This window comes from Lathyrus oleraceus, chromosome 4 (assembly GCF_024323335.1).
Source record: "Lathyrus oleraceus cultivar Zhongwan6 chromosome 4, CAAS_Psat_ZW6_1.0, whole genome shotgun sequence".
In the NCBI taxonomy this organism is placed as follows: domain Eukaryota; kingdom Viridiplantae; phylum Streptophyta; class Magnoliopsida; order Fabales; family Fabaceae; genus Lathyrus; species Lathyrus oleraceus.
Genome location: NC_066582.1, coordinates 46181696 through 46204380, shown reverse-complemented (window position 1 = coordinate 46204380; position 22685 = coordinate 46181696). Strand labels below are relative to the sequence as shown.

The 22685-nt window shown below is 33.6% G+C and overlaps 1 protein-coding gene across 1 annotated transcript; it reads right to left on the bottom strand.

The window, feature by feature from the left end:
- Nucleotides 1-13540: 13540 nt before the first annotated feature.
- LOC127135930 (uncharacterized mitochondrial protein AtMg00810-like) lies at nt 13541-14524 on the bottom strand. The gene is made up of 2 exons (XM_051062554.1): nt 14150-14524; nt 13541-13696 (listed from the first exon to the last, which is right to left on the bottom strand). Exons 1-2 carry the CDS (start codon nt 14522-14524, stop codon nt 13541-13543), a joined length of 531 nt encoding a protein of 176 aa, XP_050918511.1.
- Between the last annotated feature and the right edge of the window lie 8161 nt (nt 14525-22685).

Sequence of the window (22685 nt, the reverse complement as noted above, 5' to 3'; positions counted from 1 at the left end):
CATACTTTTATTTAAGACTTGATAACTCCTTATCCATGATGCATAAGATGTGATCATCAGTCTATATACATAATAGTCTTAATGCTTTAATGTTATCCCACTTCACAACAAAGCTCGACTATGGATACTTTAAGAATAATGTCCTTATATTTAATGGGATCTCATGATTAAGTCACACTTGATACATTAAACGGACTAACTATTCTAGGGACTTTATTAAACAAACATAATAAATAAAAAGACTTTTATTATTAATAAATAATTCGATACAAGTACCAAAAGTATTGGCCTCTAGGGCTTACACCAAAAATACAAGCTTAATCTTCCCTTCTTTATCAACTATTTGATAACAACTTTCATATGGATTCATTCATCTCTCTTATGCATGTGGCTGTGGAACCTTGTTTTGCAGGTCATAGAACATGATTTTAATTATGAGAACTATTAATTATGACCATTCCCTAAATAGTGATAACAAGTAAAGTCGAGCATAAAGTGGTTAAATATGCAAACCAGGATATTAGGGTTTGATAGACTTGACTTTCTGATGATGGCAACCAAGTGGAATATGACTCAAGACTCATCTCAAAAGTAAACTAAAGCAAGTGTCTATGAGGATGAAGCATCTAACAAGTTTTGAAGTATAAGAAATCCCTACCTCGATTAGTTTGAGTTAATACACTGTAAAGCATAAGAGCATTCTCGTAAAAGTGCATGGCTAAATCACACACACAAACTTGCTTCCAAACTTATTTTTCTCAAGAAAGCATTTTAAAACAATACCTTGAAGTCGTGCTAGATGAGTTAGGAGCTTTTAGAAAAGCTCTGGACAAATTTTTATTTTTGCCAATCAACTGGCACCTTGACCCAATCGATTAAGTCAGTTCAAAAATGTGCCCTGGGTGATTGAGACAACTTCTTAATGAGGTGCAACGACTAAATATATATCCTTTCCTTTTTTTAATCTAGTAATTGATTAATTTGAAGGTAACTAATCAATTGGTGTATGCACGAAATCGATTGGAAATTCATAAAAGGCCTTAAAACATTTTCCTCTTGTGCCAACCTCTAGCCTATAAATAGAGGTCCCTTCCCACTTTCAAAATCATCCAGAAACTTGTGTTCGCCTCTCTCTCTCTCTCTCTAAAATTTATTGTGTTTACTTTATCTCACTAAGAATTTAGCTAAAGTTCTTTTCAAGAAAGTCATTTTGAGAGTGAGGAAGTTGTAATTCTGGAAGGGTATTTTGTAAGTTCACAAATGAACTTTTGTTTATACCTTGGTTGAACATTATATCCATTTAGGGATTGTTTGTTTGGGTTTGAAGCTAAACCCGTAAAAAGCTTAGGTTTGGAATTTGTGTGATAAAGTATCTCATTTAGGTTTGAGATTATCCTATGGTAAAATCTCAAAGGTTCGTGTTTAGCCCACGATAAAAACAAAGTTTAGGTTAAAGCTTAGCCTGATATTAAAATATTATTTCGATTCAAGATCAATTTGGTGGTAAAATCTCACAGGTTATTGGTTAGTCTGGTATAAAACCAAACTTTATGTTTGAGAGCTCATCCTGGTGTTAAAAGATCCCAAAGTTTGTTTAAAGCTTGAAGACTAACCACTCCAAGATTCTTGTGGAAAGGAGACTAACCGGTTCGATCCACCGTTTGGAAGGAAAACTCATCACTTCTCTCCCGTGTTTGCTGCTTGGTTGGAAGTTAGCCATAAACTTAACTTTTCCTTATATAAGGGAATTCGAGAGTTTAACCTACTAAAATCTCTTAAATTTATTAGATGCTCTCAAGATCAATTATTGGGGACACGACTAAGTCATTTTTAGACTGAACGTGTATAATTATTTATGTTTCTTTCTTCCCTTATCTCTTTACATTTCCGCATTTTATCTTCTGCAATTTATTTTCCTCTACTTAACTCTAAAATGTTTTCAAAATCTAATTTTAATCCTATTTTTTTTCTAAAACACCCCCTCCCCCGTGTGCGAAGACACATGTTCAACAGTGGCTTTTATAGAAATGGAAAAATCTTGACTTGTCTATTTTGGTTGATTCTTTGACATCATGGGGGGGGGGGGGGGGGGGCGGGTACCTCAATCTGACTTCTTTGAACTTGTTGTTCGCACACTCCTCTAAAACCTTTTCTCTTTATATGTTGAGAGGGGTGTAAGATAAAAATCTGGCTCGTGGTCCTCGGTGAGTGTTTTGGTTTCCATCATCTCGGCGCTAATGTGTTTCACTATCTCTAGACCAACCATTCATTTGGTTTCCTGATTGTTTGTTCCATTCTATATTTTTTCGTAACATATTTCTTCATAATTTATATATGGTTGAGCCCTAGTGACAAGGGTATTCATGCTTCTCGCGTATTCCACTTGTAATATTTCAAGGAACACGCAGTCTAATCTCAATCTTTTTTCAAAGATCTAGCATTTCAACCCATCATTTTATCTGCCTACCTCTATCACCACCTTTGTGAATCGATTAATATATTCCTTGAGGGTTTCCTTATTTTTTATATGGATCCCGCTATGGATGACTATTGTCTTTGGATATCACTTTCGTGCAGTGAACTAAGCTGTAAATTCATCACACCGCTTCTTCCATAAGTTAATGGAGTCGTCTGATAGGGTTTTGTACCACATCATAACGACTCCTTTGAGAGTTAGCACAAATAACTTGCAGTTCACTGCGCTCGTAGCGTGGTGATAGTCGAGCATGCTATCTACATATTCAATATGCTCGTCCAGGTCCTCAATTATGTAATTATTAACCAGCTTTGGCGGCTTTTTAAGAGACTTTTGAATCCTACTATCGACAATGTGTTTTGACAATGGGTTCTTCCGAAGGTGAGAAAGGGCTTGATCCTCGACGCCTTTCTCGTTTCTTTTTAGAGAATAAAATGAAGTTCTCCTTGGATGATGATCATCGAGGGAGGGGTGACTGCCATTTCTGCCTTCGGAGCCATGAGATAGAGATTGATGAGTCTGGGGTAACGATGTTCTAGTGATTTGGAAGCCATCCAATGTTGTGACGTGGTATTACCGATAACATCATAAGGTATGGCTCCAAGGTTATAGTGTGACACTACCGCTCGCAGCGTATGGCCACACAACATAACTATTTGATGTTTTTCTTCTACTTGCAAGAAGTTATTAGCCAGAAGGTTTGCATTCTGTTGTTGCTCCAAATTGTAAATGCTAATGATGAGTTCATCCGGTCTTTACATTCCAAGTGAGGTTTGAAGTTGTTTTAGGCTTTGGAACATCTATGATCCATGAAGCAACTATTGTATCTAGAAAAGTAACTTGGTCGATAAGTGAAGGAATTATAGCCTAAGGAGATGAGAAGGACATAGAAGTTACTAGGACTGGACCAGCTCCCCCTACGCGAGTAGGTGGAACTTCGTGCGCGGGAGTGGGGATCGGTGCATCGACTTCGGTTTCCTGACCGACATTGCGATGAGCGACTTTTTGAATTGGCTTTGAAGCTACCATTATCGTGTGAGTGAGTTAAAGTAGATAAGTTGATTTATAGAGAGGTTGCAACAGAGTAACAAAAATGATATGATGAATTCGACATGGAAAATCGTAAGAATTAGAAGATGATTCCCATAGACGACATCATTATTTCGGTGTGAAACAGAAGATTGATGACATGTGGATGTAAACCTCTCCGATGAGGTGGCGTTAATCTCTAATACGATGGAGCGGGGGTGTGCTTGCAAGGTTAACAGTCCAACGCCGAAGTTTAGAAAGTCATAGAGGTGAAACTTTGCAACAGTGAATGAAAAAGTTCCTGTTATATCGCGTATCCTTTACATTCAATGTACACATCATATCCTCTTCTTATTTTCTCAATTCTCTTTGCCTTCTCCATTCCTCATCTCCTTTGTTCTCATCATCATCATCATAACAATCATTCTCCTTTGTTCATTGTGCTTATGGTAATTACTCTTCAACTTCACTATACTTCAATTAGTAATTTGTTCTCATTCAATTAATAAATTAGTGGTTATGTTTTCGTAACTGAAAGTGTTTTTGCATTTTTTTTTCAACTTCACTATCCTCTTCTTGTTTTCGTACAAGATGTATTTTTATTTATAAAAAAAAAGATGCAAAATATATCTTTTTAAATTTTTTTAAAAAAAACAACAAAATACTAATGTCATAGTTTTTATCGAAAAATATAGAAAATATTTTAAGACTCGATCTCCGCGGAATCTGTGAGGATGGGATGGGGAATAATATTCCCCCGTGGCGAGGAACGAGGATGGGGATGGGAAAAATATTGGGGGCGGGACGGAGAGTGGAAAAACATCATTCAGATATCCTGTCTCATTGACATCCCTAGTTAAAACTGCTCTCGAATGATGCAACGCAGAATACAGAATATCGTTGAATTGGAATAATGAAATATATATATATATATATATATATATATATATATATATATATATATATATATATATATATATATATATATATATAATATATATATATATATATATATATGGTTGTGATATGCACAATAAAGATGCGACATTGATTTGTTACATGAGAATCACGTGGCATGTATAAAACTAAAATAAAACTTATGTGCTTGCTAGTGTCATGCTACGCGATAGTAGCTTCGCTAATTCACATATTATTATAAATGCAGATGCGCTACATACTTGATGCTTTCATTCTTTTGGTGATGATTTTGCTATGCTTTTGTCACTTGTAATGTGAAAACATTAATTTATTTAAGATCATGTTCGCTGTTTTCTACTTTTCTTTTTAAATAATAAATTTAAGTAAACAGATTTTAAATGTACTTCATGAAACAAAAAATACTTAAAAGTAAACACTCTCGTTGGACACCTAATAGACTGTTTATTATAGTTTTTTTTAATTTAATAGTAGTTTATATATATATATATATATATATATATATATATATATATATATATATATATATATATATATATATATATATATATATATATATATATATATATATATATATATATATATATATATATATATATATATATATATATATATATATATATATATATATATATATATATTTATATACACGGACAGAGACAAGTACAAGGAAGTGGGGTTAATGCCTCCAATATCTTTTTTATATTAATACAGATATTTTAATTAAAATATTTACATCCTATTTTATATCAAATGTGAGTTTAATTAATCTAAAATAAAGATTATTACAGGATTCATTCGGTAAAAACGACATGAGTTTTAACCTCTTTTTAATATTGTTTTTGTAGTTTTATTTAATTATATAATAATAATAATAATAATAATAATAATAATGATAATAATAATATATTATATTATATTAAAATTTAAAATTTTAAAATTATAGCAATATCAATTTTTTTTTATAAAGTTTAAAATTTACGTATTATCATGAGAGTTATATTTAAAATTGTTAAAATTTTAATTGTTGACAATTTTTATGAATATAAATATCTTCAAAATTTAATGTGGAATTTTGTCTCAAAATATTATATTTTCACTTTTTTTTAATCTCAAAATAATTATAACTTTTGAGTATTAATATATTATATATTTATTATTATATTTTTTTTATTAAACATTAAATAACATTAATATAAATATTTTATAAAAAATTATACAAAACTTAAATATATAATTTAAAGAAGTTATGTTAAATAGCTTTTAATAAAAATTAATTTTGTAGTTTTTTTAAATATGATTTTTCTCGTGTTGGAGGGTTTCTCTTGTTCTTCGTTTGAGGGTTTTCTGAATTTTTATATTATTGAAAATATATGTACTATTAGCTATATTTTTGTATGATTGAAGAATTCATATTTATGTCTATTAAATATTTCATTCAAATTACTGTTAATAGTTTTTTTTATTAAAACCATAATATTAAAAATACAAGTATTAATAAATTTATATCTATATTGTAAACAAAAAAAATATAGTTTTCTCATTAAATTTACTCTTATTGAATCTGTGAGAGAGTTTATGAGATTTGTTGGAAACAAAAAAAAATCGTCACAAAACTTATTTGCTAATGTTTATCTATTTAAATTTTATTATGTGTATGATTTTCTCTTAATATATTCATCGAGTGTTAGGTATCTAGGGCATGAGGGGGATGAGGTAACTCCTATAAGTGTGCTTTTACTACAATCTTACCTATAAAATTTAGAGTTGTAAAATATGATTTGAGTGCTTAGTAAAAGAATGAATGTATTTGTACCAAAAAAAATATGAGAAGACAACACTCTCAACATGGAGAAATGAGAAGTCAATAATCTGAATGAAAATAAAACAACTCGAGCATGAGATGAGAATGCAACAATCTCAAGTCTCACTTGTGCAACCTAGTTGTGAGAACTTCTGCGATAAATATGCTATGAAAAATATTTCATAGGTAATTGGATTTCACATGTGTATGTTGATTAGTATTACTTATTGATCATTTTATATATTAATTAATATTTATTCACTCATTAATAATTCATGATATATCGATAGTGAAGGTCTATATAGGATTTTTATAGAGGTTGATTTAGTCCGCAAAATAAAATTACTACTCAAATATGTTAAGGTTAAGATTGACATTGTCATTAAAACAAAAGCCTCGTTTCATATCACTTAATTTAATGTATATATTTGTATGTGTTTCGATCTTAAGCCATAATTGATGTATATCAATGGTAAGGAATCCTGAATCAGTGGTATTAATCTTCAATGCGGCGACACGGGGAGGATCTATAAGCTTAGCACTCCAACCCTACTAAAGTCATTTCAAAATTAAAAATGAGTAAGGTCAAAATGAAGATTAGAAAAATGTACCTTGAATATTACATGTGATATTTTTTATACATCGAGTTGTTTTGAGTGGACTTGTATTGGGTTGGGCATTGGATTTTAGGGCTTTTGGCAGGTCCAAAACAGTTGACCCCAAGGCTTGTCACGCGTAAATTAGTCGGGGATGTCATTGATGTTGTGGACGACCTCTAGCAATGGCGTTTTCTCTGAGAGCTAAGTGGAAGAGTCTTGGATCAGTTGCAAAAGTAATGGACAACAGGCACATTAAATGCTTTTCTATTATTGAAATGTTTCATTGATTATCCTTTTACACGTGGCCTCGGGTAATCAACTTAAGGAATGATGTTTCCCCTTAGTACAACCGATCTTAAACTTCCCACTCTAGTTGATCTGGTATGTTGATTACCTTTGCATATATATATATATATATATATATATATATATATATATATATATATATATATATATATATATATATATATATATATATATATATATATATATATATATATATATATATATATATATATAAGGGTTTTCGAGTGTTGAATGAACTTTTTGCTACCTTAGAGAATCGGTTTCTATTTGTGAGCATTTTTCCTCCTCCTTGTTCAAGAGTATTCTCTAGAGTGGTTGCCATTTCTTGAACAAAGCTTCCATCCTCCCACATGAATTTCGCTTTTCATGCCAGGTTCTGCTTTATCAGGTCCCCTTCTTACCTCAAACCTTTCCATATCTTCAACATTTCCTTTATCTTAGCCAATATGAGTGATAATCCTATTTATTTGTCTAGCAGTTCTGGGAGCGATGAATCTTCCTTTTGTAGGATGGAAGTTTCCTCTACTTTGAATCCTTCCCATTTGATCATTAATCTATCAACCCCAAGGTCATACCTATAACCAAAAATTCTAATTCGAAGAGGCTCTCTAGAGGCTCTCCTGATGGAGGATTTTTTTCCAATGATTCTTTTTTCAACGCTCTCTTCTCTGACGATGATGCAAAATATAATCGTGTAGTCGTTTCCATGTCAACTTCATCCCAATTTGTAGTAACTTTGACTTCTATTGGTTTGCTGACTCCGAAAATGCAGGCTTCCATTATGAACATGGAGGATGCTAAAGGATATGTTTAGGCTTATCGAAGTGGCTATGATCGAGACCCCAACGACGCTGACATCAAGGACCATCAGGAGCGTGGGGCCTGACCGAATGAAGTTTGATGGATTAAACCCTTTGAAACCTTTAAGGTAGATGAATTATCCCTAAATGAGGTTACGCTAGTGGACCCGGTTGAAGTGAGTATAAACAATTGGGTGGATGTCGGGATAAGGACCCCTTCGTTTTAAGTACTCAGGCGTCCGTAAGTGCGACCAACATCGTGGTCAGTCGTCGTTCTGATTGGTCGATCCTTCTGGTAGATTAGGAAAAAAGGATATGCATCGCCTTTAAAGGGTGTTCATTCCCCTTTTATGAGTGTATATTTACCATAGTACACATGTGGTTGCCTCTGTCTGAATTTGAGGTGAAGGTGTTAAAGTACCTGATGGTTGCCCCCTTTTAACTTCAGCTAGGTTCATGGGATTATATGAAGATGTTACAATTATGGTCCAAGTATAACTCTTAGAAACCTTATCCTCGACTATTTTTCAATTTTTTCTAGTTAAACACACTTCCTAGAAGGATATCCCAGATCAGGGGCTTCTTGAGCTTCATCAACATATTCCCTTGTTCAGCCCTTTCATTGAGGACTGGGGTGATTTACTAGGGCACTTCGTGTAGGTGAGTCCCTGCACTCAAGAGGCTCACTTTTCCTTCTGTCCTAGCCTTGTTGAATCTTCTCACTCTTATAAGGGTAGGTTTCTGAAATATTGGGCTTGACCTCATTTCCGTCCTAAGCCTCCTATGTATAACATCCAACTGGATTCCTTTACTGTCGAAAAAGTTATGCTAAAGAGGGATCTAGAGTCTCTATACCATGGACTTGGCTATGAATAAGTGTTTGGCCCCAAAGAAATGTCTCTTTCCTATCAGAGGAAGAAATCTATTGATAATTGTGCCATTGTAATTGAGGTCGGTCGCACAGAGAGGAAAGAAATATTTTGTGAGGATGGAGTCCTTGGATTTTTTTAACATGTGTGCTTATACTTGTAGATAAAATGGACTCTTTTCATAAAGTCTATGCCATTGCTACTTCTCAAGGTGTTAACACTGGTCCCCCAGTTCGGGCTTCTACTCTTCCTCCGACAACTCTTGTCGCATCCTATGCTGCAAAGGCTACTTTAGGATCAGAGCCATAGTCCTCTTTTTGAGGAAGATTCTCATAAACGGACTCATATTTCTAGGGGCATTGTTTCATGATCGACCATCCCTCTTCTCAAATTGCTTGCGATACTACCTTCATGAATCTCCCGCATTCACGAGGAGGCCATTGTTACCATGGTTGAGGAGGATATAATCTATCTCTGAAATCTTCATGAGGAGGACAAGATGGAACATTTTTCATACTATCTTTTATACTTACCGTGCGACTTCTTTGTTTTCACTTGCCGCTGTTGGTCGGGGTAACATCTTGGCTATGGGTAATCCTTCCAATAAAATAATACCTAAAAGGGGAAATGTGAAGTTATGGAGGGGAATGCTATAAGATTCAAGAAGAGATGTGTGCTCTCCAAGAAAAGGTTCATCGTGTCGAGGATTTCCAGGAGGAGACGAATGTCCATGGATCTCCTTCAACTTTAGTTGCCTGAATCGCTGATTTGGAGTCTTCTTTAGAGAGAGAGAGAGAGAGAGAGAGAGAGAGAGAGAGAGAGAGAGAATAAGTATCTCTAATAAAAAATTATTGTCATTGAAGAGGTGAAACTTTGTGTCGACGATGCTTAGAAAACCCTTCAACTAGAGAGGGATTCTTGTGCTAAAGATCATAGGGATCATGACGACCATGTGGCTGAGTTAAAGGAGAGATCTGGGAGTCTCCTTAACAAACTCTGACTAATGTGCATGAGGATTTAGATCAGGCAAAAGAGCTTCGTCTAGATGTTTCCATTCACCATACGGAAATAGATCCATTCAAATTTTTCGAGACGGGGCTTTGGTGGACAACCATGGTGCAACGTCTTAGAATGAAGAGGCTTAACTTTCTTATTTTTATTTATTTTTTTTATATATTTTATATTTAACTGTAATGTTAGAGGGGCGTTAGGTCTTTGCAAAGATAACCATATTTATATTTTTACCTTTCTGTGTGGTACTTTCTTTATATTTTGGTGCATGTTATACTTTATTTCTTCTTTGTAGTCCTACATTCCATTGTGTGGGTCGCTGGCCTTCAAGCATTGGATTGATTTGTGGTTCATGTTCCTATTGCTTCAAGACTTGCTCATTGCCTCTAGACCTTTGAATTTTTCGTCCTATGCGTGATTCTGGAATCTGGCATGTTTATCGAACTCCGTAGTCCCGACCAAGCGACATAAAATGACACAAAAGTTTTGCAGTTACTAGCTCCAATCGGGAATAGTTAGTGTCTTTCTCCAGCCTAACTAGGAACTGTCCCCGAATAAAGGTAAAGTTCCTCTCCCTTGCCCCCAGGTTTATCTTGCTTTCTGGAGGACGTCTTCAGGATTCACCGCATATGATATTTGAGCGGCTAGTTCATAAGAGGGGGTGCACCAACTATGCTTGAAGCGTGTTCACCAAGTGCGGAATATATCTTGGAAGAGCGTATTTTTCCATCGTGTGCAGGATTACAAGAAACTTTACATTCAAAATGTTTCTCATAGTTAGAAAATTAATTATGGTAATTGTATAAAACTTTACGGAATACTTATCTTGCCCATAAGGTTTCCATGAATGCGTACTCTGCTTCTCTTTTACTCATTCTTCTCCTAACTGGAAAATGGGGATTATTTTAGTGGAAGCGTCTATCGGTCAGCTTTGCTTGCAGGGACATGTGTCCTTGATGCCACAAGCATGATTCTCCTCTTTAGATTCCCATCGACAACGCCTTTCTCCCCAAGGGTCCCTTCTGCATACCTTATTTGAGGGGTGATGTATGGCGGCCAATTTCTTCATAGCTACCTTTCCTACCCTTGACTATGAAGGCATGTTCGTCTCTGGATAATCGTCATTGGTCGCCTTTTACAAAAGTTTGGATGAGTTGTTTATCCCTTTTATTTCTTTACTTTAGGGTCGATGTTTTCTTCCAGATGGTTTGTTCAAAAGGGATGTTGAAGGATATCTTCACGGATTCGGTTGGCCTAGTGTCGACATGGCTTACCTCGAAATCGCAATTGGAGAAATGATTATATTTATCAAAGGAGGTTTCTTCAATACGTCCTTTTTCGGTCAGCATGGATTGAGGCTGGTTTTCATTTCTTGTTATAGTATCTCTAAGCAGTTAGGCGAAGCCGGGGCGTTTGACTTGCTAGGATATGCCTAATTAGGGCGGCGTCTTTGATGGTGCCCCAACGCAAAATTCCGAAAGAGCCGAAAAGACCTTTATCTCGCCCTCTCTTTTTCCATTGACACTATTAGACTTTATCTTTTATGATGGATAATCATTGAATAATCGAAGGCTAATCGATCCCCGCATCGTTAGTATTTAGTTCTAATTGACAAATATTTAATTGCTCCATCACGCTGCATCGGTAGTTGTTACGATAATTCCACTATCTATGATGGATCTCATTTGCATTATGCCAGTGACGACGAAGGTGATAACTAAGGATGGTTATGCATTAAAGGTTCTGATTGCCTTCATGCATCCTATACATCCTAACGCCATTCGATCTTTGCCTCACAACTAAGTATCAATTGTTGTGTAGAAGAAATGCACAGATGACATATCATCGCCAAATTTCATTAAGTTATGGATCTCGCCGGTGGCGATCAATCAAGGTGGAATAAAATCATAATATCTCAGAAGTCTCCTCACTGCACTATATGAGTTGATAGTCTCATTCTCTCGGTTCTGGTAGAGATCTGACTTGGATCGAAGATGATCCATTTGTGGAATTTAGTGGGAATTACAAGTCATTTCCCATATACGGCGCCATTGTTCCGTTATGGAACCAAACTTGGTGTATAACAGTGATGAGGAATATTGAATCAGTGATGTTGATCTCTGATGCAGCGACGCGAGATGGATTTGCAAGGTTAGCACTCCAACGCCCAATTTAGTTCATAATTCAAGATAAGTGTAGTCAAAATGGATATCATAAAGATGTACATTAAATATCATGTGTGATTTTTTTTACGCTAGGCCAATTTGAATGGAATTGTATTGAGTTGTGTTTTTGACTTTTAGGCTTTTGGCTGACCCAGAAAAACATGGTTGGTCATTCCATAAAAGTCATTGTGGCATGACCTTTTATCTCGTTGAATTTCTTTCTGAAACTTGAAAGGTAAATCAAGTTAAATTGAATTTATTTGCACCAAATTATGTACATTATTTTATTATTTGTTATTTGTAAATTTACATCCTTTTTCATTTTTACTTTGTTTTACGAGTTTTAAGAGAATTAGAGGCTTAAATTCATGTTCAAATGAAAGAGAATCTAAAATGGGAAGTTTGAGCAATAAAAGGGTGAAATTGAGATAGAAACAAGCAAAAATACGGGTGATTCGTTTTTCTGAAATACGGGCGACCTGTGTTTCTAAAATACAACCGTATTTTCTGTAGGCCGAAAATGCTCTCAACCATAAATATGCTAGAAATACAGGGGGTTTTATGCTTTTCCTGTATTTCCTAAATACGGTGGTATTTTAGTTTTACTAGGGACACGTATTTTTGAAAATACGATTGTTAAAGCCCTAGAGTCTCAACTTTTCATCTTTCCACCGTTTTGTTGTTTCCTTTTATTGTTTTGTACTAAAGGGTCTTGGCTTGAAGGCAAATTAGTGCACATCATAGTAGGCGACATACTGTGATGTCGTCTAAATATCAGTTGTAATCTCTCTTAGACTCTAGATAATTGTTTTACATAACTAACTTTCTCTACCTTTTACGCGTCCTGGAAAGACTTCATTAGAGCACAAACATTTTTGTACTTTTCATTTAGTAATTCAGGTTCTCTTTGTTATTATTTATCTATTGATTATTAATTCTTACGTTAATTTATACATATATTTATATAAATAATTATATTTGTGATCTCTTTTAATTTATGCAATTAGTTTCATCATACACTTAGGATTGTGAGATTTATCAAAACTAAATGCCTAATGTAATTTCTTATTTCAAATTATGTTACGAGAAGCTAAATGATTAGTTTTTTCTTTTAAGATTTGTTTTGTATATATCTATACAAAATTAGAGATAACATTAGCTATAAGTCGATACACTAAAATGATAAGGCTGATACCCGAGTCAAAAAGGACAGACTGTAAGAGAGTGAGATATTTGAATAAACTGTGTGAGAATAGAAATATGAAGACTATATATATATATATATATATATATATATATATATATATATATATATATATATATATATATATATATATATATATATATATATATATATATATATATATATATATATATATATATATATATATATATTGTAAGAGAGTGGGAGATAGTTGAATAAATTGTATGAGAATAACACTAAGGAGAATGTATTATGTATGTAGAGAATTACAGTTAATTACATGTTATAGTCTATGTGGGACTTATATACAAATATTCTTTAACAAATAAATACAGATTCTATTACACCCCCGCAATCAAAATGGGAGGTTGATAGACACTTAAACTATTCCATAAGTCATCAAAGAAAACTCTATGGAGGCCTTTGGTGAAGATACCAGCAATCTGGTGCCAGGAAGGAGCGTAAAGAATGCGGGGTTGACCACGAGCAACCTTTTCCTGAACAAAGTGAATGTTCATCTAAATGTGTTTTGTACACTGATGTTGGATAGGATTTCTGGATAGGTAGATAGCCCTAAAATTGTCACAGTACACAAGAGTAGCCTGGGATATAGGAAAGTGAAGCTCCAAGAGAAGGTTGCAGAGCTAACATGATTCTGAAATCGCATTAGCAACGCCCATATACTCAGTCTCTGCACTGGAACGAGAAAGCATGGGTTGTCTCTTGGAAGACCATGAAATTAGGTTTTCACCAAGAAAAATGCAATGACCCGAAGTAGATCGATGAGTTTCAAGACATCCACCTCAATCTGCATATGTGTAAGAAATAATCTTCTCGATTAGAGAAGGATAAATATGCAAACCATATTGTAAGGTGCCTTGAACGTAACACATGATGTGTTTCAATGCAAGTATGTGCTTGGTGCATGGAGCATACATGTGAATACACACCTGCTGGACAATACAGGATATTCCAGGACAAGTAAATGTGAGATACTGCAAAGCACCGACAAGACTCTGATATAATGTATGATCGTCATATGGAGTGACAACATAGGTACTGAGATTATGCTTGGTGTCAATTGGAGTAACATAAGGTTTGCATGAGGCCATGTCGACTCGAGCAATAATGTCACTGGCATATGTACTTTTACTAAGAAAAAGTCCATTTACATGTATGGTCATTGCAATACCCAGAAGATAGCTCAGTGGTCCCAGATCCTTCATAGAAAACTCGGAGCTAAGAAGCGTCATGATATGTTTGCATAGGTCATGAGAGGAACCGGCGAGGATGATGCCATCAACATAAAGTAATATGTAAGCCATGTCGGAGCCACGTTGGTAGGTGAAGAGAGAGTGATCATAAGTGATGTTCTAAAATCCAATGGTGAAGATATAGTAAGTGAAACGCTGGTACCTGACATGTGGTGCTTACTTCTCACCATAGAGAGATTTATGCAAGAGGCATACATAATTTGGGTGATGAGGACTACAGAAACCCAGTGGGTGATGCATATAGATAGTTTCATGAATATCAACATGTGGAAAGGAATTATGAATATCTAACTAATGAATAAGTTGGGACTTAGAGAGAACGATGGTGAGAACATTGCGAATGTCACAATTTTCACCACATGGCTCAAAGTCTCATCACAATCCACTCCTACAATTAAGACCATTCATCACCTACAAGCCAAGCTTTGTAATGCTTAAAACAACCATTATATTTCTTTTCATCCCGGAAAACCCACATACAACTAATCATGTTAACATTACAAGGTCGAGGAACTAAATCCCACATATTATTTCTAATAAGAGCATTAAATTCAGACTGCATTACAGATTTCTAATTAGGGTCAGAAAGGGCAAGTTTATGGTTTTTGGGAAGAGGGGGGATGGTCAGATCATCAATGGTAACTTACAAGTTAAAGAGTTTCCTAGGTTTGTAAATTCTCCACATGCTGTGAGTGTCCATGGTTCGGGTAGGAGGTGCGGTATGGACCAGTGGTGTAGGTAAGGGAGAGGTATCTAGGTGATTCGAGGACGAGGAAAGTGTAGTGGTTAGGGAGGATGGTAGTATATGATGAGGGTTAAGTATAAGTGACTGTCTCAGAAGGTCATCTGGTGGAGAATCTAGAGATATATGAGTTTGTTGATGTATAAGGGAGAAGTGTAAAGCATCAATGAAATAGTCGTATGTAGGGGCAGGTGTGGAGGACATACGTGCAAAGGGAAATTGAGTCTCATAAAAGATGACATGCCACAAGATGATTATTTTTTCTATGTAACAAATCAAAACATTTATAACCTCTATAATTAAGGGGATACCCTCAGAAAACACACGGAGTCGAGTAAGGTTGTAATTTGTTGATGGTAGTGGAGGAAAAGAGTGGATAACAAAGGCAATCAAAGATGCGAAGATGTGTCATGATGATATAGAAGATATGTCACCATTTGAAGCGCATGATTCCATTAATAATATATGTAGCCATTTGTAGTGCATTATGCCAAAATGAAGGAGGAACGAATACATGAGCGAGAAAAGTGTGAATCATGTTGTTAATAGTGCATATTTTTCGTTCTGCCTTTCCATTTTGTGATGAAGTTTTAGGGAAAGAGAAGTTAAAATGAGACCATTAGCATCACAGTATTTATGAAAAGATGTATTGTCATATTCCCGCCCATTATCACATTGAAAGCATTTGACAGTTTGAGAAAATTGTGTGTGAATTGGATTTGAGAGAGAAATGAACATTTCAAAAACTTGAGATTTATTGGTTAGGGGAAACATCCACAAAAAATCAGAAAAATCATCCAAAAATAAAATGTAATAGCGATGACCATCTGAACTAAAAACCCGAGATCTCCATAAATTACTATGTAAAATATTGAAGGGCATCATAATAGTATTATTGGAGGAAACAAAAGGTCACCTAACATGTTTTCCAAACACACAAGAAGCGCAAATTGTCCTTGAATTCAAAGGTTTATAACTAATGAACTTATTTCTATGAAGAGACTACAAAGCTAAAGAACTGGGATGTCCGAGATGAATGTGCCAAATATTGTAAGCAAGACCAGCAAACAAGTAGAAAATGGTAAAAGGATAGAGATCTCCAAGGCTATCAAATATCATGAGTGGAGTCCCTGTCTGAAAGTCATTTACCGAAAAACCAAAAAGATTAAAATAAACATAAACATTATTGTCTGTGGTGAGTTGTTGCACATAAATAAATTTTTTGACAATTTGTGATGTGCGGAAAACATGGGTAAGGTTCAACAGCTAGTTCTTATGGGAAGTGGGTAGGGTTGTGTGTCAAGATCCCTTAATTGGAATGCCTTGCCCGCTACCAACAATCAGTTTCTGATTTAAGTGACTCAAATTAGAATAAGACGAGAGATTACCTTATGACACCGCTATGTAGGAAGAGGAACTCAAGTCCATGTACAGTGTGTTGTCTAGAGGAGTGAAAGACATGTTGTTCATAACAACTGCAGTGGTAGTGGGTGTTGGCGAAACTCTGAGAGCGTAAGCCTCAGGACGTTGGCCCATAATGCCTTATCGATAAGGAGGAGAAAAAGGGTGAGTCCACTGAGAAGCAAGAGACGAACACAGAGTTTGGCCCATGGTGGTGGAATCCAACCCCACTGCTAGTAAGAGGGATATTACTGTTGTGATTGTTGTTGGTGCCAAGGAGGAGAATTATGTGTGTTGCTACCGTGATGACCACCATGATTATGACAATTTCCATCCTGATTCTGATTGTGCAAGGACGGGAGTGGTTTCTAGAGTGAAAATTGGTGCTCTAGGATGAGTCATCAGAAGAACATTGTTGTGGTATGATAAGCGACGAGAGACACAGTGGGCATCATCTTAGCTAATTCATCTCCTTATAATATGAGCATGGACCGGGGCTGATGAAAGGAGGGGAGTGGATTTCTCGATCGAATCAAGGTGGCAATACCATAATAGGCATCAGTAAGGCCGGAGAAGAGCTGAAGGACCAAGCAGTGGTTGTTCATAGGAGCACCGACATCCAATAATTGATTAGAAAATGTCTTCAAACATTGACAATAAGCAGATACATTTGAAAAAGTCTTCATGCAAACTCTAGAGAATTCCTGCTCAAGAGTGGCAGTACATGCATTCTGATTATCCTGGAAGAGGTCAGTCAAACGCTTCCATGCATCAAAAGCTGTGGAGTTAGGTCCCGTGATGGTGGTTATCAAGTTAACAGAGATAGTGGAATAAATCCACTAAAGTACAATTGCATCCAAGGTGGCACACTTGTCATAATTGAGGTCTGTGACAGGTGGTGGAGGCTTTTTGTCTAAATGTACAATATGTTGCAGGACCTGATGAGAGTGGCATGAATGTGAAATAGCTCCACCCATGTGAAGTAGAGATCAGTTTCCATGTCAAGTATAATAGGAATATTATTCCCAATGTTGGAAACAACGAGAGAGTGAGATGAAATTTCGGCTTGGCAAACGATGATGAAGGCGGTGTCGAGGTTTCCACGAAGAGTTTCCATGTTGCTGTCATTGTTGGAGGAGGCAGATGTGCTACGTACGGGTCGTGCGACCGGAGGGAGGGAAGGAGATCTAGTGGCGGCGTGGTCATAGGAAGAGAGGGATATGACGATGGTAAAAGGGAGGGCAAGCAGCGACAACAGCGATGCAAGATGATGAGCTATTGCGGCGACAATGACTTTTGAGAAGAATTATGATATGATATTTATCCCTATTGATACCATGTAAGATAATTAGGTTTGAGAAGAATTAGGATATGATATTTACCCCTATTGATACCATGTAAGAGAATTAGGTTAGGATCATTACAGTTAATTATATATTATAATCGATATGAGACTTATATACAATTAGAGAAAATGGGTGATGCATTGACAGTGTAAATTTATTTTACACTGTCAACCAATGACGATCATGCATTCCGCCAAGTCAGACTAAAAATTTTAAAATACTTGTATGACATGGTAAAATGTTATATTCGTATTGGATGACAGTGTAAAACTTTTTTACACTGTCAGTGCATCACCATTAAACCCATACAATTATTCTTTAATAAATAAATACAAATGCTATCATAGACGATTAAACCAAAGCTACGAAAATGTGTCTGGTTTAATATATAAAACTCTATAAAAAAAGAAGTTTTTCTTAAAGGAACCTGAACAAACAAGTTACGATACAAAAGTAGGTCATTCATTAATTCATGATACAATCATAATCATATACCGTGAAAGGAGATATATATAATTTATATATCTATTTTATTTCTATAAAAACTAGCATTCTAATAACCTAACAAAAATAAGAGATTTATATGAGTAAGTCATAAAAAAATAATTATAATCCTTTATAAAAAAAATTATATCAATCAAAATATTTCATATTTCAAAACAAAACTATCATCATTTTAGCTGGTCATTGAGAGAGTAATATCAGTAATCTAATTAACCTCTAGCAGAACGATATTTTTACTATTTGGATATAACTTTACACGCTTGTGGCCTGTTATATAGTAAATGCAAGAAGATCCAAACTAACCCATAATCAGTTGCATCTCTCAAAGTTGATGGTCTAACTATTCCGTAAAATCTCATTTTGATTCATCGATATGTAAACTAGAAGATGAAGGGTCAATGGTTAATCTTTGTAGATATAGAGAAATCTATCTCTAGTAACGCGTCAAGGGAATCCATTTACAATGTGCTCATAAATTATATCTATAATCACCGTTGGATATGCCTCAAATAATCACGTATCTCAAACAACTTAATTCAAATCTATAGTATTTTATTATAATTAATTTATTAAATTCCTTCAACTTAATGAAGTATTGAACCCCACACACATATATGATCATAGCAACATAGATGAAGTAATGTATATGCTATAAAAATATAGTATATAAAGATCCATTTTATATGCAATACATTATTTTGTGAAACATAATCTTTCTCTCTCTCTCTATATATATATATATCAAATCTCAATCGTTAGCATAAATAAATCAAACAATCATATACATAGTCTATTTTTTAGGAAAAAAAATAATCTTGTATTTTTTTTTCATTTACAATTTCACTCTATCTTCATTCATATATATATATATATATATATATATATATATATATATATATATATATATATATATATATATATATATATATATATATATATATATATATATATATATATATATATATATATATATATATATATATATATATATATATATATATATATATATATATATATAATTGTTTGTTGTGAGTGGTAAACTTTAATAGTTTTAGATATTAAAATTTAATTTTATATTAATAATTGTTATAAAAAAACTAAAACTATATAAAATATAATTAAAAATGTATGTATATATAATTTTTTTTGTATTTTAAAAAAAAATGTTTTTTGTGAAAACTTTTATTAAAATACTAAAGAAAATAACTCATTTTTTATAAATAAAAAAATTAATTTTGACAACTAATAACATAAATATCCATTATTGAATATTAAAACATGGCGAAAGTATATAATTTTACAATATATATATTTTCAAAAATGATTTTTTTTTATAAAAATCATTTAAGAAAGGTTCCAATTTTATATTTTATTTTGAGATCTAAAATAAGTTATAGTGAAAGAATACAATAGTCAAAATAACATTTTAAGAAAATTTAATTAAACTAAATTTTCATTTAAAACTATTTTGAAAAAATTCAGTGTAATTTTTTTTAAACTAAAATTTATAAGACAACAAAAGTTATTCAATTTTTTTTAAAATATCGAATCATATATTTTTTTAAATGGATAAAAACCCTAATGTGGCCTTATTAGGGTTTCAGTTACTAATGTTAATGTCAAATTTCACATGTGCATGGAATTGCATGGCACACAGTGGCGGAACCAGACTACAAAGTTTAAGATGGCCATAAATATAATTTATAAATCAAATACTCAAACTATGTTGTATATAAAATAACTAAATCGCAATAAAGACAAAGTTGAACATGAAATGATTAAAAACTATTATTTAAAAATACCTTATAATAATGATCTCTGGTCTTTGAGTAGGTCGAAATCATCAATAATAGTCTCAGATCCAATATTTGCAGCAATTTCTCTTTCAATGTTAACCGTCATGTTATCTCCTAGAAAATCAGCTTCCATTTTGCATCTCAATCTTGTCTTGATAATTTTTATTGCCGAGAAAGATCTTTCAGTAGTGACAATAGATACTAGGAGTGTCTTGACAAGGCAAAGCAATCTATCAATCAAATAGTAAATTTCATTCTTTCCGGTTGCAACCAAAGATGAACATAAGTCTTGAATAGTTGATAAATTGTTTAAACTCGATGTTTGACAAAGTTGAAATTGTAAATTAATCCTCTCTTGCTCATTGAAGTCCATAGGATAATATTTTTCAAATAGAGTGTGAATAGTATCAAAGTTAAAAGCCTTGTAATTATCCTTAGGAGGAAAAGCACAACTTAGAGTAACAAATCAATCGCTTGCTCACTAAATTTGTTATTCAACTCTTGTAATTGTTTGTCAATGGTAGTGAAAAATATTTTAACTCTAAAATAATGCTCAATGGTTACCTGGTTCTCTTCAAGATAAGGTCGTCTAAATCTTGTTGTTAAATGAACATCATCAAGATCAGGAATCTCAATATCATATTTTGCACAAAAAGACTTCACACAAGTAAATAATTCATCCCAACCATCTTGTCTCAATTCTTGAATAAGTGTTTTTGTTGTACAAAACAAATGCATAACATTAACTACATCCTGAGACTGTTGTTGTAAGTCTTCGAAAATTATATTTTTGACACCCATAATTTCTTTCAGCAGATGCAATATGAATATAAAATTAAATCATTTCAAATAATTGTAAGCACTATCAGCATCTCCATGTTAAGCTTAACTTAATCCTTCCTTTGAATTTTTTTTTGAAGTAGTACAAGTTCATTCATACATATTTATCAAGCTACTAATAGAAGAGAAATATGATCCCCAACGAGTATCTCCAGTACGTCTCAAAGTACCAATTTTATTTTCACGTTTACTAGTTACAATCTCACCAATCTCTAACAAATGTTAAATTTCATCTAATTGGAAAGATTGTAACTCATCATGGAACTTTGTAGAAGAACAAACAACATTCACAATAAGATTTAGCTTATCAAAGAATTGATGAATTGGTTTAACTTCTCTTTATGCAATAACCAATGCAATTTGCAATCAATGAGCAAAACAATGAACATAATATGGATAAGGATAATCCTTCATAAATAATGCTTGTAAACCTTTCCATTCTTCTCTCATATTTCTAGACCATCATACCATTGGCACGAATCTTAGAGACATCAAGGTTATGTAAAGAAAGTATATCGTATACTTTTTGCTTAAGAGTTAAAGATGTAGTGTCATTAACACGTGCAAGACTAAAAAATCTCTCTTGTATAAAACCATATTTATCAACAAATCTCAAAATAAGATACATTTGCTCTTTTTTAGATTCATCGTGAGCTTCATCTACACTTATACAAAATTTGGAATCACCAATTTCTACACGAATATGGTTTTTCACCCTACTTTAAAGAATGTGCAAGATCTCTTTTTGAATTTTATGTGAAGTATACTTGTTATTAGATGGAGCATTTTTCAACACAACTTTTGCAACTTCATCATTGTAACATGCAAGAGATTTATCAATTGAAGAAAATTACCTTGGTTTAATGATTTTTTACTTTCATCATGACCTCTAAAAGTAAAAGCTTGAAAAGTTAATCAACGAACTGTGTCAACTGAGATCTTGAGACGTAGTCAATTATTCATAATTTCAATTGAACTTTGATCTTGAATAATATTCCTAATGTGCCCATCTTGATTCATCAAGTCTTAACAAGCTTCCATAACATCGTTGTGTGGTGAACAAGGATCTTTTCCTATGTGTTTAAGAAAGGCACAATACTTTCCATTTCTAACTTTCTTCCAACCTCTAAAACTTATAGAAATGAAGACATCTGAACCAGGATGTCCACTTAGTATTCTTCTAATAAGATAACATGGCAAGCAATAAGTAACATCCTCTAAAGGTGAATATTGTAAACATGAAGGAAAACTTGTTAAACCAAGTGCGTTGAAATTGTCTTTGATGGTCTTCTTTACCCGATAATAGATATTGATCTAAGTGCATTTGATATGGACCCCATTTCAAATAAGCTCTTCGTATTTCATCCATTAGATTTAAAGTATATTCCCACATTGGAGGATATTTTCCAGGATTACATTCTAAAGGATTCTCAATGTCATATGAGAAAACTCTATTAACATTTTCTTCAATTCTTATTTTGTTAAGAACTCTTTGAGGTTCTGACATAGAAGTTATATTTCTTCATCTCTTTCTTTCCTTTTGAAAAAGAATCAAATTTTCTACTCTTCATCATCAATTTGGT